This window comes from Amblyomma americanum, chromosome 1 (genome assembly GCF_052857255.1).
Source record: "Amblyomma americanum isolate KBUSLIRL-KWMA chromosome 1, ASM5285725v1, whole genome shotgun sequence".
Lineage (NCBI taxonomy): Eukaryota > Metazoa > Arthropoda > Arachnida > Ixodida > Ixodidae > Amblyomma > Amblyomma americanum.
Genome location: NC_135497.1, coordinates 65812963 through 65832669, shown reverse-complemented (window position 1 = coordinate 65832669; position 19707 = coordinate 65812963). Strand labels below are relative to the sequence as shown.

Genomic DNA, 19707 nt, shown 5'->3' with positions numbered 1-19707 from the left:
GGGTGAGAAATTGTTTAGTGGGTATGGAAAGTGGACGGCTCTAGTCACTCTATGAATTTCATTAGCGACGTCTGGCTTCTTCCTGATACAATTAGGCGACTAGGGAACAACACAGATGAGAATGCTAAGCTAACCAACAAGCAGGTGCGCGCGAGGTATTTTTCCGCCGGCGGAAATCGAGAATTTTTGTGTGGAGTCGCGGGCACACGTGCAACTCACGGGGCTGTGGTGAAACTAGTAAGCACTTCCTCTGCTACCGCAGACCCTCACCCGGCGCTCGAGGCTTCTCCTCTGCACCGTCATTGATCGTTCATGCTGCAGACCATTCTCGAAATAGTAAAAAAAATCCAACAACAAAAAACTCGGGCATGGTCCGAAAAGCTACAACAGCCCCGCTGGAGTGTTTGAATGAACTTTCCTGAGCGACTGGTATGACTACGTTGTGAGTACGCATGCATTGGATGTTTTGAAATTTTCTCTGTCCTTTACGCCTCCCCCCCTCTTTACTGTTTCCCAGTATGGGAAAGGGAAAGAAGCAAGCTCTTGTTCACCGTCTGCCTTCTCCTCACATTGCTCTCTTCTCCTGCCAACTGTGGACAGGGTGCACACTGTAGAGCGGTCGTGCAACCGAGACTTTCCACGGTACAGACGGCACAGTGACTGTTCCTCAGCAGTCGAAGACGAGCCTGAGTATACAGAGCAATTTTGTCTTACTGCTTAGAAGCATCGCAGCCCGGTTATTTTAAATGTATAAGCCAACGCGTTCAAGGCTGCTTTCGAGGTTCCCGATGAAAGTACAGCTTTGATAAATGTAGAGCGGAAGCAAGGATGACTAATGCACAAAATATTTCGAGGCAGAGGGTTTAATAAAGTGAACTATCGCTGAAAATGAGTTAGCAGAGCTATACGCGTGCATTTCACAGCAAAACTTTCAGCGCAAATGACATGCGAACTTCCGACCGCTCGAACCTTTGGAGCAAACTAAACAATCAAGCACAACACACAATTAAATCTCCCGGATTTTTCAGCAGAGTCATGCCCCGCCGTGGTGGCTCAGTGGTTAGGGCGCTCGACTACTGATCCGGAGTTCCCGGGTTCGAACCCGACCGCGGCGGCTGCGTTTTTATGGAGGAAAAACGCTAAGGCGCCCGTGTGCTGTGCGATGTCAGTGCACGTTAAAGATCCCCAGGTGGTCGAAATTATTCCGGAGCCCTCCACTACGGCACCTCTCTCTTCCTTTCTTCTTTCACGCCCTCCTTTATCCCTTCCCTTACGGCGCGGTTCAGGTGTCCAAAGATATATGAGACAGATACTGCGCCATTTCCTTTCCCCAAAAAACCAATTATTATAGAGAAAGCCTCATCACTTCGAGGTCACAAAGTCATTAGCGATTATAAAAACATAAAAAAAAAGTTTCCTGGGACTCAACAACTGCTGGCTATAGCGTCTCTGAAAACTGTAACGTGCACCGCGAATCGAAGTTTGAATTAGGCTTTTCGTTCGCAGACGTCGACATTCGAGGTATTTTGCGTCAAGGCGAAAGTCTAGAAAATGAGAAATAAAAGAAGTTCCCAAGCGGAGGAAATAAAAAAAAAGCGAGCGCGCTTAACAGGAGCAGTTTTAGGTGGTATGACCGAAAACAAGGAAAAAAAAAGGTCAGTTAATCTTCCACGTGCCTCGTGATAAGGAAAGCAGTCGTAGACGGCATGCTCTGCCGACGTGCAACGCAATTTCCTTCGGCGCTGTGGAAGAAGGAAGATGGGTTTTGAAACAAGAGGAAGGCTGATGCCGACGAGACCAAAATGAGGTGCACGTGCGCAATAATAAGCGAAAAGAAACGTCACAGGTGCACCATCGTGCTCGTCTCTTTCCCGGCTCCAGTTAAGGAGTTCCTAAACGGCAGTGGCGCTCTTGCTCCTTGGCAGAGGAAGTCGCGCAACTCGCTCCGTCCATCACCATCCCCTTCACCAGCAGGCGGCAGCGCAGTTGCGGCGAGCGAAAAATGAGTGGGAAGTTCTGCGAAAACTCCTTAACGGCGGCGGCGGACTTTGTAGTTTATGCGCTGAGGATCCGCCGTCCGAGAAAGGCCCCGAGAGGGCAAATTGTTCGCGTCAGCGATATAGAATATAGAGGGCGCTTCCAGACGGCCCACGCCGCAGGCATACATAACGGTGCTTGTGCGCGCCAATACATACGCGCATAAGGCGCAGTGACTGGATTTGGAATTGCACGAAAGTATTGCGCCTCCTCTCGAGCGCCAACGTGGACGTGGATATCGGCGCCGAGCGAACAAAGACAGTTTCGGGGGGCTTGCTGAGCGAAGCGCTGCAAAACTTCGCGCTGCTTTCTCCTCGGTCATCATTGTTTTTTTCTTTAGGCCTCAAGAAATGCGTATCTGCCGGCTTCTTAGCGGAACGCTCGCTTCGAAAGCCAGCAGCCGCCAGAGGATTCTCTCGACGAACAGACGCCGGAGATCGTTCGCCCCTTTTCGCAGCTCGTCTCCTGAAGCAGCTGCGTTAGCGCTCACAAGGGCCCCCCTGCGAGGTGCGCCGCGCCGCTAACTGTGATTGACTGGGAAAAGAAGCGGCCTTGATCAGAAATTATTTAACGCTGCTGCGGCTTTTCGCGCTTCGCGCAGCGGGAGGCTCAGCCGCGCAGGAGCGACGGAGACGCAAAACGGCTCGGGCCGTGAGGAAGAAAAGGCTAACTGGATTACGGCCTCTTCAGATATTGTTTAGGGAGGCGGCGGTGCTCAACGCGAACGGCCGCGTGGCGTGGCCTGCAGAGCGGAACATATTTAGGACCGCGCTTCCGACCGAAGACGGCGCGCCAAGGCATTTCTGCGAGCATTGCAACAGCGAGGCTCGCCGTTTCCCGCTTTTTATCCCTTTCTTCTAGCTTCCATATAGCTCGCTGCGTTTCCTCCCTCGCTCTCGTCGGGAACGCGAAGGAATTTCGAAGAAGGAGCGGCGCGGGCGGGCCGAGGAATCTGAACATCGTGCACGACGTGGTTAGCGCTACGCCGGACGCTTTTCTAGGCTTTGTTCCTGAAACTTGACGTTGGAAACGGTGAAGAACGAAATGAGAGTGCGGTCGCGGGAAACAAAGGGAAACACGAAGGGAAGACGAGGTCGCGAGGGGAGGTCTCGGACGGAGGCGCCTCGAGAAACCATTTTGGATGCAGATTCCCCGGTTGTGTTTGACTTTTGAGACCAGGCGGCGCGGGACGGAATCGATATTTCATTGCTATTCCGGTCCGGGGGGGGGGGGGGGGGGGGCAATTCGTGCGAAACGGGCAACCACTGGAGACACACGCGCCGACAATGCCAGCACAACGCAGAACGCGAAAAGCTCTGCTTGGACCACCGAGCAGGGGGGCGGAGAGGGAAAAAAACTGAAAGAAGCGAGAAAGAAGCGAACGAAGGATAACAGCCCGAACGTCGCCCAAGAGGGAGCAAAATTAACGCGGCGGAAGAGCGCCATTTTCCCCGATCGACTGTTTGTTTTGCCCGACAGAGCGCGCAGCCCCTCGAGGGAAATTGAGAGCGGCTCTCCAGAGAAGCGCCCGAAAGGAGTGCGCAGCCTGCGGCGAACCTAGCTCCGGGCCTGTCTGCGTCCTGACGAACCCCGCTTACTTCTCGTTCCCGAACGAAGAAATGCACCACCCGACGCGCGCCCCACCACCGTATGCACCAACTAAACGGGATTGGGCCGCAAATCCTCGCGTGCCTGTCTGCGCCCGTGAAGAAAGTGTCACGGGGGAGCTGCCGCCCACTGCCGAGCGGAGATGCAGGCTGCCAGCGGGGAACCGCTTCTGGCATGGAAACGGCGGGAAGTCTTTCGAGGTAGAAAGGCGGCCGTCGCGGCATCTCTATACGAATACGCTGGCTGGATCGATCGCTGCTTTTGCATAGTAAAAAAAAAGCAACAAAGGGAGGTGTGGAGGGGAGGAGGGAGATGGAAGAATGAAAGCGCAAGGATTGTACAAACAGCGGTTCTTTGCGTAAGGGCCCTAGTACTTCTCTCCCGGTAACTTGCGAGTCTAGTCAATGTTTCCTCAAATGCTGCGAGTCTGTTTACGACCCTCCGAAAGATAAACTGCGCTTAATAAAAAAGGCACACAGAGCGAAGAACGCATACCGACAGGGCTCAAGCCCATAGTTCTAACTTCTGTTCCCCTGTGAAAGTTGCACGGACGTCGCGCTTGTGTCCTGTCGGTACGCGTGCTCAGCGTTTATGTCCGCGTTTAGTAAGCACAGGTCTTTATGAAGCTTGTGAGCAGGCACAACGGCCGTCCAAAGTTTATAAAAGGCAACTAACTCTGTCGAAAAAAAAAGTAAGTTTTGTTGTGCAGCGCGCAATTAGCGGAATGACCATTAGGCTGCACGTATCTATTCCACGATGCGTGGAAAGACGACGAAGATAGTTTTTTTTCGCTGACACTGCCTTCCATAAACTTCTGACTGTGGATGAGAGTAGGGTCCACTGTTAAAGGGAACATGCGATCGCGTGGCCGCCGCGCTTTGCGAAACTCTCTTCCACGACAGTCAGCGAGAATCGACGGCACAATGCGCATGCGCGGAAAGCACGCCCGGCTGCTCTTTTCGCGTGAGCGCCTGCGCGGCAGCGCTTCGCGAAGAGCGGAGGCCATGCGATTGCATGTTCCCTTTAGCAGTGGACAGTACTGTACAGTCGTCCGCAGAGCGACGTATAGAGGCAGCGCCTGGTTCGGGATAGCGCGTCTTAGTATCGTCTGAGCATCGGACTTGCGCCATCTCGAACCAGGCGCTGCCGCTAGACGTCGCTCTGCGCGCTGCGGAGCGCAGACAGCAGAGAGTTCGGGCGTTCTAGACAGGTCTGTGGACGACTGTACATCCTCAACGCTATCGGAAATATCAAAAAAGATGAGACTTCTCCACAGATGTGTTACACAAGCAGCGAAAAGTTACTCAAACACGCTAACTATTCGAAGAAAAATTGATGCAATGTAGTACAGTCGCAAGTAAAAAAGATTAGCGCTAGTGACGTGCCACCGGAGCGACAGGTGGCAACGCTCGGCGCTGCGGTTACGAACACGTCGATAACAAAAGTGCCAGGTGTGTTCGCAAAGCACGGCGCCGCGCGGTGCGATTTTCACCACTCCGGTGACGTCATTGCGCTAATCGTTTTTACTCGCTACTCAACATAACAATTACCGAAAAGCCATAATGCAAGTGTGCATTACAGTAGCTTTGCTCGGCCATACATTGCCTTTTTTTATTCACCCTATTAGCGCAGTTAGTTTACGAAACGACTGGATTTTTCATCTGAGGTAGTAAGAGAGAAATGATTTTCCCACGCAGTACATTCGTACAGGTCCCCGATGGCTGGCGATGCCTGGAATGCTGTTAAACATACAAGCCACCACAGTCGCCTGCTGCTCTATGTGAGTTCGCCTTTTAATAGACAGCTTGACTGCAGACAACCGCCGAAACGGCGTTTTCTTCACAAATTACTTTTATGCTAATTGGTTCAAACGAACAGCCCACAGTACGCCGCCGATTGGCCAGGCCTACAGGGCAGCCCGTTTTCTGGAGCAAACAAAGCCCTTATGCCGTTGGCATTTTTTGTGTGCGCGCGTGTTTCGGCTTACTGTGAACGCGGGAGCCGTCTCGCCTGCTGCTCTTCGCCAGTTTGGGCTCGCTATTTCTGACCGGGGCTTAATTAACGCCCCGAAAACTTTTGCCTTTCCTGCCTCCACGCGTGCCAACGCCGCCTCGGTGATGGCCACTCGGCCCCGGGGTTTCTGTTTGCGCCATACGCTCTGCTCATCCTCTCTCCTGCCTCGATGCACGCTGAGCTCGTTGATGTGGTCCCTCGACATGCGCACTTCTTCGCATTTGAATAAGCATTCCATTTTACAGACCCATTTTTGTCATCCAGGTTTTGCTTCTTTTTTTTTTTGTCTGCAGGCATCTGAAGAGCCTTTCATTCTTTACGCAGTATGTCTTTCAGCCGTACGTTAGCAAAACTTCGCCCTTTTTTTTTTGGCTCTGTTTATCACTCGCTATAGTAGATTTGCGTTCGTTTCGACTCTGTCTCGCAAGTTGTTCAAGCAACGAGCGCAAGGGGACGTCTTCCGCTACTATCTATCCTCACGAGCTCGCGAGCCAACCGCACAGGGCTTCTACTCCACTGCCAGCCAGTTCGATGGGAGACAAAGCTAGGCGAAATCGCTGAGTGGGGGCCTAAGTGATAGCGCATTAAAACTGAAGGGTGCACTCAAGTTCCGCCTTAAGGGCGTGAGGCGATAGCGTTAATTGGTTAATGCCTATATATGCGGAATTGCATTCCCTACTTAACATTCAAATATCCCTGAGAGCCCTCATACCACTCCTGGCGCAGAAGTGCAGCGGTTAAGCGATGTGCCACTGCCATCAATGGCGTGTGTAGCCACTGGTGAGGCTTGTGATACCCAGGTTGCTCTCCCCGAGCAACCTCTCGTGACCAACCATTAACTTAATTGCTACCTGCCAAGGTGGATAGTTCGCTCATAATTCGGTAGGCTGATTGTGATGACGCCACGAGGTCACGCGACCTAGGTGGCTCACCTAGGTTGCTTCAAGGTCAAGCACGCTTCAGGCAAAGATTGGCGAAATCGCCCAGTGCGGGCTTAAGTGAAAGCGCACTAAGAAAAGTGGAGGACGCTTAAAGCAATATGTGCTGAGAATGCGATAGCACTTAAGTCTGAAGTCCGCTCGGCCTGCTTCTCCTTCTTGGCCATTGCTGCTCGTCGCATACACTGAGCCTGTGCTGCCGCCGATACTCCACCTTCAGCGACATACCTTCGCTGTCGCCACCTCTCGGCTTGCGGAGAATTTCCACTACGGATAGACACACGCGGCGTTTTTTTCTGGCTCCATTCCAACCTGATATGCGGAGGGTGTTCAGCATGTGTGCACACAGCCAAGCGCTCCTGCCAACTGCGCCGAGCCCGCCACCGCTCTCGGCCATGTACCGTGACCAGCGCACCTGTCAAGTCAGCCATGCCACGTGTTCTCATGTCGCCGCGCACCTAGCTGTCCAATCAGCGCTTCTCCACGTCACGTGGTCGCATGACGCTACACACTCCGTCGACCAATCAGCGAATTTTATTACAGACGACGCCGGATGCCGAAGGTTTTTTTTTTCTACGATGAAGCCTTTAATGCCACCACATAAAAAAATACTTATTACGAAAGGTAACAACGAGAACAAAGGAGTGGCCTCTCGCGTTTTTAATTATCATAATTTTTGCTCATGCAGGTGTCTGTACTGACTTTATAATAAGAGGTTACTTCAGACAAATTTTTTCGATGTCTCGTCTGTACGTATACTTTTCGCATTCTCAGAGATGAATTCTTCTTGCACGATTTCGAGGACATGGCGGCGGTAACCGAGCACTATACCGTGGTGTTGACGGAGCAGCACTTGGGCGGCTTCAATTAGCAGCCAAGCAACGAATTTAATTACTATTTATTTAGGGGCTCAGTAATTAGTTATTAATAATAATAATTGGTATTGGGGGGAAGGAAATGGCGCTGTATCTGTCCCATATATCGTTGGACACCAGAACCGCGCCGTAAGGGAAGAGATAAAGGAGGGAGTGAAAGAAGAAAGGAAGAAAGAGGTGCCCTAGTGGAGGGCTCCGGAATAATTTCGACCACCTGGGGATATTTAACGTGCACTGACATCGCGCAGCACACGGGGCGCCTTAGCGTTTTGCCTCCGCAATTTAAAAAGAAACACAGAGGGCTAATGCGAACTCATATATATATATATATATATATATATATATATATATATATATATATATAATATATATATATATATATATATATATATATATATATATATATATATATATATATATATATATATATATATATATATATATATATATATATATATATACTAAAAATGCAAAATAAAGATTGATTGATTGATTGATTGATGATTGATTGATTGATTGATTGATATACGACAAGTAAGGAGGAGTGCGATAGGTACCGCCGAGAGTTACATTGTTCCGCATTGCTTCTTTTCTGCAGGCTCAAGCGAAACGATACACGGATGTCGAGACTGAAATGCTTTTACAAAAGTTCGCGTGGTCTCCAGTGCACGTCCATTAAATCGCTTTTTTTTTTCACCACATCAGAGCTTATACAGTCACTTTTTTTTCCTGTCCAACGTGTTGCTACTTTTGTTCGCTTTTTAGAATCGTACAAAACGTTGCGCAAACTTCCGCGTGGTTCTAAGAATTTATTGGCGCCACTGGAAAGCGAAACACGCGCTTGCCTGATAGACATAGCCATTCTCGAACATCCCACTGTGCGGATGCGGCTGTGGCATTCGGCTGTTGAGTACAAGGCAGCGGGTTCCGCCCCGCGGCGGTTGTGGCCGCGTTTCAATGAAGGGTGTATGCAGAAATACCCGAGCACTGAGATATCAGTGCGTGGTAAGAAATCGCAGGTGGCGGAACTTCATCCACAGTGCAGCTTTGACGCGTAAATAGGCATTAACCTAGTCACCGCCATCCTTAGGCGGATAAATGAAAGCTGTAACACTCAGGAAAAGTTCCTACAGCACGGGAGGGGGCTCGCCAAAGAATTCGTAAGCAATCGCTAGCGGCGCATGCCGAATAGGGCGCGACGACGCTACCCACGCGTTTGAATCTACTCGGAACGCCTCAGAGTTTCGTGGACGCTGCTTTCTATTCGGGAAATGTCTCGCTCTGTAGAGTGTAGGCCGTGTTCCTCAAACCGCCGCCGAACTACACTCTCGAGGGATGGAAATTTATACACTACTGAACGGAGAGCAAAACGCGGGAAAAGCAAAGGTTGGTGGTCGATGCTAAAAGAAGAAGAAAAAAAAAAGACAGGTTCAACGGAGGTCTAAGAGATGAAACTTTCAGCAAGAAAAGGGAGGGTGAGCGAAATGGATATGAGGGATAAAGGCGAGGCGAGCGTATAAGCCAATCGCACGAGATGAAACCGGTTGCGCAACCGAAGCCTTAACGCCTGTTGCGCGAGCACCATTACATTCCGGCGCGTTGCGCCAAGCTTACCATGCCTTCTCTTAATCGACGGGCGCTGCCTGGCTGTTTTCTTCTTTTGCGTCTCGCGCTTTCCGCGCGAGCCGTCAGCCACCTATTTTGGGGCGTTCTTAGCCGCAGAAAACCACCCCCGCCCCAAGAAGCGCCGCGTCCACGCACCGCGCACTCGGTTCCCTTGCGCGGGCCCGCACGCGCGTTAACAGATCTCGCACGCTGGGAATGTATGATCCGGGGCTCCGAGAAGCAATCGGCTGGAACGGCCCTCCCCCCTTCAGCACGCAGGAGCCGCCGACCGTAGCCGCCAATTGTTGCTCGCGGAAGAATTGCGGGGATATTACGGCAGCCTCGACCGACGCTAATGTTTGTGCAGCCCCATATAAGGTCGGGGAAAGCCAGCGTCTCTATTGACCTGGAAGGATTATGAGAGGCCGCCGGACAGTTCGGCCGCACTGTGCCTGGGTGGCCATAAAAGAGCGGAAACGAGATCTCGACGACTGTGTTGACGCGCTTTATATCTGGCTGCAGCGATCAGGCCAGACTGTTACTGGCGCGGAGGCACGCTACCCCCCCCCCCCCTACACACACACACAAAAGAAAGAAATAAGTGGCATCAGGCACCAATCCTGCCACGGCGGAAAAGTGTTGCGAGAAGCATCAAGTCCGAAGGTTAAAAAAAAAAGGAGAGACTAAACGAAAAGCCACAACCAGAAACGAAAATGGGCGGTATACGGAGCCAAGGAAGATTGTGGCGACGTGGGTTGCGAATTACACTAAGAACTTTCGAAGAAGACGGGGTACAGAACAAATGCTGGTCCCAGAGATGCAACAGCGCCCAGTTTTTAAGGCGATTCTTGCCCGCATTGGGCAACTCGCATTCTCCTGATTTAAGGGACCAATCATTTTCATCGCGATTTTCGCTCGCGACCATTATGCCTAATGCCACACCTTCGGATTAGAGTTGTGGTCACGACCTTCTAAAAGCGTACTCGAATGCCTCTTTTTATATTTTTATTTTACCACCTGCTTGATCGTGGAGCGTCAAGAAGAACGAGGTTCTCAAAAGTGCACCCAGCAAGGTGGTCATAAAACATACGGCACCAATTCTGAATGCCGCGAGCCCCACAGCGTCTCCGAAATAAAACGACTTAAGCCCCTTTCTCCTGTAGGGAACTCCATATAAGCCTCCGCCGAAATTGAAAACCATAACGGGAAGGTAATCTGGGTTGGCTTTTCGCGAATTCCCTTCGCGGTTCCAGGAGAAAGTTGGCTGCACGGGTCTTCCGCCCGTTCCCGGGGTCTCGAGCGCAAAGTCGCCGCGCGCGTCCGAAGGAACGTCTTACTCTCGCCGCTTCAGGCCGATGCCTGGGGACTTACAAAAGGAAACGGCGGCGGGAATACGTAAGCAGCCAGCTCGTAAGTGCGAGACGATTCCGACTCGGCGTTCGACGCAGCGCGCGTGAGCCGCCGTTCGCCGCGGCGTGCGGCCGGCTTCCCGACCGCCGGGCGGAAAAGGAAGGCATAGTGGAACGCGCAGTATACGGCCGTTTTCTTCAGGCTAGAAAAAAATATATAAAGAAACGAAGACGCCAGCTCCGGACGTGAGACGGCTTATGCTGCGCACGATCTATATATGCCCGTGGCTCACAACGTGCGGTGAACGCAGCCGATATTTACACTGGCAGTGCCTGCAGAATAAAGAAGTGAGAAGAGTAAATGCGAGGCTCTGCGGTGCAATGCAGCCTCGGTCGACCGAGAAGCTTGAAATGGGGATGTATGTGGAGCGCTCTTTGTGCTTGCAGCCCGGCTCGTGAATGAGCTGCCACGGATTCATGACTGCCGGGCCGGGATGACGCAGCGATCCCATTCCAGTTCTATTCTGTTTCACCCTCCGTCGTTGGCCCAAACACCTCCGTTAACCAGACAGCGTTGGGTCTGGCCAGTCGGCATGAAGAATGATATCAGTAGAATCGAAAGACCGCACTATATCGGCCCAGCTTTCCTGTATTTTACAGAAATTTGTGCTTCGATATTGCCTGTACCTGTGCCACAAAAATTAAAGGTAAAAAGCAGCCCTTGTTTGCGCTTGTACAATGTAACGCGATGCACGTTTCAAGAAAAATTAAAAAAAAAGTTACTGGCGGCTGTTGGGTTTAAAGCCTGAAACTTAAGCCGCTGTGGGTTTGTCTCGTGCTAACGCCTTTTAACCAAGATGACTTCCAACCAGCTAGGCCGGAAGAGAGTCCTCTTTTGATACTTGTACGAGGGGTCGTATATATGATGATTTTCTCAGGTCCATTCGCCCACATCGCCCGCTGCGGCGACCAGCAGGTCCACACCAGTTGAGCGCCAACACACTGTAATACCTGAGCTACACGGGTACGTTGAAATGACATTCGAGTCGAACGGCATTCGAAACTTCGAATGGCATTCGGACTGGATGGACCCGCACGGTGCTACACGCCTATTCCAATAGCATTCGAAAGCTTCAGTATTCTGCCGCCGAGCCACAGGGGCGCTGCTGCCGTCAAATTTTGTTTTAAACAAATATAGCAGCAACAATTGATTTGTATAGTTACAGTCCGCTATAAAATTGCTACTTTTAAAAGTAATATGTCATTTCTAATAAATTTTACTATTTATTCATTACTAAACGCCTCTAAACGCCCAAGCCCACAGCCCTGCCATTTTTTGCGTGCGGTCTGTTGGCTACACTGGGCTTTATCTCCTGCGTGTGTCGCAAAAAACGGGAAAGTGTACACACAGACGCACAAAATATAAAGACAAAACACAGCAAAAGCAACAGCACCAAGTGAAAAAACTGGCACCGGGCCCAAATGGTTGCCTTTCTTTCCTAGGATGGGTTCCAGAGTATGCGGTAAATATTTGCTTGCTAACAAAACTTCTGGAAAAGATCCGTGTAGTGTATAGAAATAGTATTTAGAATTTCATCGTTTAACGAACGTATTTGCTCTTCAAAACTTATGCCGCCACCTATGCCGCGAAGACGCTGCGGTAGAGAGTAGTCGCGCTTGCGCCTCGAAGGCATTCCAAAATCTCGAATGTCTCCGCGGAGCTCCGTCGACTCGAATGTCATGTGAACCGAATGCCGTCCAAAAACGTCGTGTAGCAGCGCAGGTTTGGCAATCGAGTCGAATGACATTCGTTTGAAAGGCATTCGAAACGCCCGTGTAGCACAGGTATAAGACGTACAGAGTAGCTGGTGAACATGAGCTGGCGATCGAACAGCTCATCGACTTCTTAAGCGTCTTTCACGAAACTTCTCACGTTCCACATAAATTACAACGCGACTCTGGCGGCGAAAGCCAATACTGAAGGGCTGTCAAGATATCATGCGGCAAGCAGGCATGTTATGCCGGAATTTCGTTCTCCGATTTAATTTCGGCCGCGTGGCAATTTTCATGCGGCGGGTGCTACCTGAACGACATGATGAAACCAATTTATTTCTCCTGCATTCTATCGCTCCCTGGCCACATCAACGTATGAGAACTTTCCTTGTGATGAACGAGACGGTAAATCCTCTGTGCTACTAACTGGAGCTACTAACAAAAAGACGACGTAATTTTGGTAACAGTTTCAGCGGCTGTTTTGAGACGGAATGGTAGAAATTTTTTTAGATAAGATCTTATCATTCGCGGTAACCTGTTATTCCGGCTCGTACAATGACTGGGCACGTCTGGTCAGCCCTCTGCCTTTCCTTTATCTGCTCTTTCTCTCTCTAGCTATCCCTCCCTCGCTCCAGGTCTTATTGTTACAAACTGTGCATGTGTGCTGTCTGCCGCAGAACCCACTTGATGCATAATTCCTCTGACAATTTCCGCTAAAATGATGACAAATAGCCGGAGAAAGGAATATCTACGCCGATTATATCAATTTAATGATGTTTCGATAGATACCTGCAGGGACTAGCCTAGCACGATGATTTCTTTATTGTTCTGAATAGCGGACTCGCCGTTACGAGCTTAGAATTTTCCAAGAAGTAAACTGCATAAATAAAAATTCATAAATTACTGTATTACTTAGAAAGACACTTGCCAAGAGTTTTACTGCCGTAAAAATATGAAACAATATTGACACCTCATTTTACTTGCATGTTTTCTTCCCTGTAACGATGAATAACACAGTAGTATACATGGACCACCACGTGGTATTCGCTTACGATCGCTAAATAATACACAATTGAATTTATTCTCTCACGCTGTTTTGGCTTGAGTTTCAAGAGCCGAACGATGGCTGTCGCATCAAAGGTGAGTTTAGATCGCGGCAGGTATGAAAAAAATGCAATATAATTGCGGATACGTCGTTTTAATGTACTAGAATGCTAAAGCCAGCCTTTCTCAAGAGCCGAAATAACGACAAACGACGTATCAACAATGATATTGCAGTTTTTTTTTCATGCTTAATGTGACCTAAACTCGCCTTCGACGTTGCAGCCACCGTCCGGTTGTTGGAACCGAAACAGCATGAGAGAGAAATTCAGCTATAAATTATTTAGTGGTCGTAGCGGATTTACACGCGCTGATCCATGTATACTAATGTGTGACGCATCGTTTAAAAGAAGGCAACACGCAACTAAAACTTCGGTGTTTATAAGCGCCCTACCTTGTAACTTTCGACAGCAGGCAGATATGCAGGAAGATGAGTTAGTATAGAACAAGATACATGATACCGGTTGAGTGCTAAACGAGTACTTCGCGGCAGCTAGAAATCATAACATCAACTGTAAACCATGACAAGTTTAACGCCTAAACCTGCTTTGAAACCAACGTTATTGTGAATAGACACAATATTAGAGAAGCGAGGACCTTGCGGCGACAGGACTTTTTCGATATCACTCTCTACGGAGCAACATATTTGGAAGATGTCTATCCGATGGCCTTGTAGCTTCCCGATCTTTTTTCATCCCCCCCTTTGCACAAGGAATGATAGTCTGCAGGACCCGGGGAGTGAAGGCTTAAGACAGGGTGCAGCTACAATTGCAAAGTGGTTCTGTAGGCCATTAGAGGTCGAGTGAAAACCCCAAGGATGCCTTGCAATTGTAGGCATCTGTCAGTGAGTGGAAGCCTTATCTTGCTCTCGAGGCAAGCGTGAGTTCCGCAGACGAGAGAAGCGCTATCCTGAGCCAAGCCCCACCTTTGGACCAGGCGACAGCCAGTTCCCCAGATTTCCCTAGCATGTCGCCACGTGCCCATGGCTGTGGGCTGAATTCTGCAGCCGCCGGCTGGCAGGAATGGCCTCAAGAGGCCGCCTGGGTACTCGGCGACCTACGATCCCTACGTGGCGGGCTCACCTTGTCGCGAATCTGCTGCCTCATCTTCTCACGTTCCTCCTCCATCCGCCGATGCTTCTCCTTCCGTCTTTCCTCGGCTTCCCGTAGCGCCTCGAGCCGCTCCTGCTCCGCTTCGGCTTCGGCTTCTTTGTCCTCCGAGGTCTCCCCGTCCCCTCCGATCTGGCCTGCGAGGGAAGAGAGGGCGGCGCATGAGTCCCAGCGCGACAGCGTCTCCCGAACAGCGGCCTGACTTGTGGACCGGCGCAGCCCCACGCCGCCGAGTGCCGTCGGCTCTTCGGGATGGCGAGCCTGTCTGGCGCCAGGTGTTCGTGGCGCAGGCTCCTACTTTTCGATCTCAACTGCGCGCCGAGCGCCCCGGGCCTGGTGGGTCGGCCCGCGCCCAGCGCCGCGACCGGCCGCCCGCGGAAGACGCCGCCCGCGAAGGCGCGCGCGGCCGAGGTGGGGGCGGTCCGCCCGCGGCACCAGTTGCGCGACACGTGCGGCCGCAGACCCGACCCCCGCCGTCCAGGGCGCAAGGTGGTTGCCACAAACGAAGTCCAATTACATTGTGCGAGTGCGACAAACGGGGGGGAAAAATGCGGCTCTATTGCGCAGTATATCGACCAGCGCCGGTCCCTGTTTTCCCTATGAAGAATACGTCCCCAGTTCACTTAAACTTTTGTTTTTCGGCGTGTTCTTTAACTCCAGATACAGAGAGGAGTTTATCAAAGAAAACCAGAGCGGAAAGAATATAATTTAGTGGGCTTCGTTGCAGTCTTCGGTTCTTAAAGTGCCAAACGAGAACTTTTTGCGTCGCGAATTAACGATTCCTCCGCACCAGCAAACCCGCCGGCAAGGAATACTTCGACTGCAAACTGTTCTCCTAGCAAAGCGTAGCTGGAATTGTTCAGAACACCTTGCTGAATTCTCTTTTGTACATTTGCGCAAGAAAACTTCTCACCGCGCACTTCGCAATACCGAACGAGCGAGAAGGAACCAAATTAGTGCCTTTTGTTTTTTCATGCACGCGTTTAGCGTCACAATCTGTTAGTTAGGTCTCGTACCTCAACGATCACGAAACACATCATTTCCGTGCTCAAGGCGACGGGCAGGACTTAGTCTTTGTTAGTGCGCTCCGTGCTGTCTTTATGTGTTTATTTTGGTGCACCCCGGTTTTTTCGCTTGTTGGCAGGCTTCGCAGTAGTGTCTAGCGTCTGCACTTGCAGCATCATCCCCGTGTGTTTAAAAGTAACGTAACGGTTATTTACCGCTACTGTGTGCTAATTATTATATCCCTTCTAAATGTATCCATCGTCATCGTGAATTCACACTTCTGACGCGGACACCGCTTTTCCGCGCGCTTTCTTTTGCATTGTTCTCTTTTTTTTTCATTGCATTGCATTGTTTTGCATGAAAATATCGAGCGTCTATAAGAAAAATTCTTGCTTCGAACTTCACCCTTTACCTGTTGTCTTTGGTGCAGTCTCAACGCCGTCTCAAACATCGACGCCTTCATGTAGCGTTTAGTGTCAAAGCGACAAAATTCGAGTGCAAAAGTAGGATACTCGGATTTTTTTTTCTGGGGGGGGGGAGAGGAACGAACGCAGCACATGCGGGTCTTTTTGGGGAGCAAGAGATTTCGTTCCATAAGTATTCATTAACCTTCTACTATATCCGAGCATGGGCACACGTCAACGTTACTCACCGAGCATGCATTGTTCCACCACCTCCCGGCCTCCCCCTCCCCGCCACAAATCCAACGGCAAAGTTTTTTCGAGTGAAATTAATTCAATGTGGTCATTTACTTCAGCCGCCCATTTTTCTCCCCATTTTCTCATTTACGTTCACCGAGCACGCAAAGACCATCAACGATGGCCCAACGTTGGGCTGAACTCATGCAAGACGCTATGTTCAAGTTTCCAGGAACGCTGGAGGAAGTTCGGGCAAATTAGAAACGCCGGTGGCAACGAAGCAACAGTAATACTGGTAATAATAATAATAAAACAAAACAAGGGAATTAAACGAGAGAAGAAAGGCCCACGCGACAAGCAACATGAGAGTGCGCGCGGCCGCCCCGATGGGGCTGTCAGCGATCGCCGCTTTTCAGTCACTGCGTGCGCCGGCGCGGGTTCCGCAGACCACGCCGACTCGCCATTCGCCACGCAGAGAACATTTAAGGCCCGCTGAACACTGCGCGCAGTGGGCGAGCTGCGGGAAGACGAAAAAAAAAGAAATAAAAGAAACAAAGGCAAGTGGGAACAAGGCCGGGTTTGTTTCTTTTTCTCTATCGCTCTCTTCGTTCTTTTCGCTTACGTTATGGTTTCTGCGGCAAACCTTAACGCCAACGACTTTAAGGTTAAGGCTTAAGGTTTTAAGAACTTAGAGAGTCCATCTACAATCACTGCTGTAATAATGCTGGGCTCATGATCTTTTTGTTGCGTGCGTTCATGCTCGAGGCAGCACGCCATTGCAGACATAAAAGACAGCCTTACTTTTCGGCAATTACTTTACTCGAGCAAAGCAATAAGGGAGTGATTACTCATTGGCATCCGCCCGAGCGCAGTCATACAGCTGCAAAGGAAAGTTATACAGCTTTCTCAGAAACTTCGTAGTGAAAGAAAAATTCATCCTGGTCCGGGGTTCGAACCCGGGACCACCGCTTCTCCGGTGCAGTAGCTCTACCAACTAAGCTAATCACGACGGCTAGCAGATGGTAGGCCGAAAGCGAATTGATCAATAATTAGAAGTGGGAACAGCGTTGGTGAAATGCATAGGGGAACCCCAAAGGTGGAGTAGATTTGTAATACGGGAGTAACGACTCAGTGGCGTCCACGAAGTCAGGAACACTTATTTAAGAACCAGGAGTGAAATTTAATTATTTTTTCCATAGTGTCAAGTTATAATTTAGTGTTCAAAACAAGATATAGGAGGAAATAACGCAAAAAGCACTTGCGGCATCTTTAGACAAAACCTGCGAATGTCGCTGCCGAAGTTATTCTTACTTGACCGATTGCTGTCTCTTGCATTTATTAGCGGTTGTGTCCGCTAAAACAGGCATCCTATTGCTGTAGATATGCTTTAAACCATAACAGAGAATTTGGAATAACTTATTTTCTGCTTCCAACTCAGACTGCTGTCATAATGAGGGCTTCTTGAAGCTAGACCTAAGACAACTTGCCTTCTCTTTTATTGTTTTAACGAAGGTCACTCTCGGCAAAAGAGTCGCGATCATTACCCTCACCAGGTTGCATCTCATGAACCTCTGCTTAGTAGCAGAACTCGGCACAGAGCTCGCCAAGTTCTGTTGCATAGCGGACGGAATCGCAGAATGTGGTGAAAGCCCTGCTGTCTCCGAGTGCTTCTTCATACAATGACTTAGCAGCACGCTAAGTGTTCGATAACCGGGCCAAACTACAAGCTTTTCCTGAGTACGCTTTTTTCTCTGCCTGCTGCGTACAAGAGCCGGCAGCAGCCGGCAAAACAGCAACAAACTACTCAGAACAAACAGTGGCTGTAAAGAACGCGGATCAATAACCACAAGAGCGCATCCACAACGCAATGTGTGCCCATGCAGTCGGTATGGAACAATGCTCGTGTGCTCGCATGTCAGTTTTCGGGCGTCTCCAGTTTCCCAGGTGCTTTATTCACAATTTCTGCTAATGGGACGCGCAGTCCGTCCCAATAATAATGGTTTCCCCACGTTGCCCTGCATACTTTTTTATGTCCGGATGACAAATACTTTCTTTTTTAACTGCTGGAAGGGTTGCGGCAAGCTGTACGGTGGGTGGGGGGGGGGGGGGGTGCAATGGTAAGTTCTGCCCCCGAAGCAATGTCTCTGAGCTGCCTCATTTCAAATGTAGCATACTTGTTGCGAAGTTTAAAAGGCTCCTGAACCGGACAACGAGGCTTTGTAGCTCGCTAATAAAAGTGGTAAACAAGTAAACAAAAAAAAGAGAAAAGCACAATAAATTTTTACGATCCGGTTTTCGACGCCACGCGTCTTCACGACGGCAGTATGGCCAGAATGGCTTCGACGCATGCACGGGCCATAAAGGGATGAGGGGCCTTGCCCGCCTCTGTCAACAGAGAGCAGGACGGCGTTTCATCCGCCTCAAGAATGGTCGCAGTCAGCGAAGGCGAAATGGCCCCTGCCAGAAAGGACAAGCCGAGCGCCATTCGTGCGGCCAGCTTTGTTTCATCCGAGCAATCCCAACCAGAAAGAGCATCGTTCTGCGTGGCGGACCGCGGGTCTCGTACCAGTGCGCATATTGTTTTACGAACCCCGAGCTGCGCAACAGAGCGCAGGCGCGCTTCGCTGAGCAAAATAGGGAGACTGGACACGTACCACCACAGGGCCCGTGTCAGTGCTGCTGCTCTTCCCGCGAACAGCAGAGCGAAAGGGGTCAGAGCGCTCAGTTGCCACACAACGGCAGACGCGGCGGGCGAGGCAGGACAGCGAGCACTATAAAAAAACTGCCTGGAACCGCGCGGTGCGCTTTGGCGACTGCTGATTTACGATACGCGCAACTTCGCTCTCTCTCTCTCCCGCGTTTGTCTTACGCTCGTGGGCAGGAAACGAGGCGACTCCAGACAAGCAGAACAAACAAAGGAAAGAGTACTGCTGCCCAGAGCACGCTCGCGCCCACGCGGGGCATTTTGGGAGCGAGGACGGCTGTCTTGCGGCGTAGCCCGCGCTGCAGGCGCACTGCGTTTACCGCGCATTACAGGGAACAGGGCCACGCATCGCGGACTGCGCTGTGGGCTCTGTTTGCGGAGCAGTGCGCGCGACCGCGGCGGCCTAAAACGCCCCCTGCCCTCCGGCCGCCCCAGACTACTGGCGCAGCACCCCCCCCCCCCCCCCCCCCCCCTTCGCGCAGTTTTATAGCGGGCGCCTACAGCGCCAGCAAACAAGCGGAGAGGATGAACAGCTTTCAGGAACACGTGTCTCCCCTGGGCACGCATACAAAAAAAAAGGAAACAAAAAAGGACGCTCACATACACGCGCAAGCAGCGAGGCTGGCAGTGGAAAGAGTGTTGTTTTTTCCAAATCCCTCGGTTGCTGCAGCCCCGGTCGTGCAAACAACGCGAAAAGAAAGCTAGGATCGATGATAAAGCTGCGGCAGGATTACCAACCCTGGTACGAAAAGTTTCGAAATGCGACGGTGAGCGGAATAAGATAATTTCTGATGTGCACTCATGTCCAACATTCTTGGACAAAAGTTTTGGAAATTTGAAAACTGTAAGATACTCGTAGGGAAGTATTGTAGGTAACGGTCCATTCTTCCGATGCGCAGCAAAATCTTTCTTTTATAGTGCTTTCATCGCTGGCATCGAGCAGTTAAGACTG

General features: G+C 50.6%; 1 protein-coding gene across 1 annotated transcript in view; it reads right to left on the bottom strand.

The window, feature by feature from the left end:
- Positions 1-19707, bottom strand: part of cpx (synaptic transmission protein complexin) — a 291580-nt gene that overhangs the window by 10993 nt on the left and 260880 nt on the right. Inside the window, 1 exon segment of the mRNA XM_077645763.1 lies at positions 14382-14545. Coding sequence (XP_077501889.1) covers positions 14382-14545 — 164 coding nt within the window.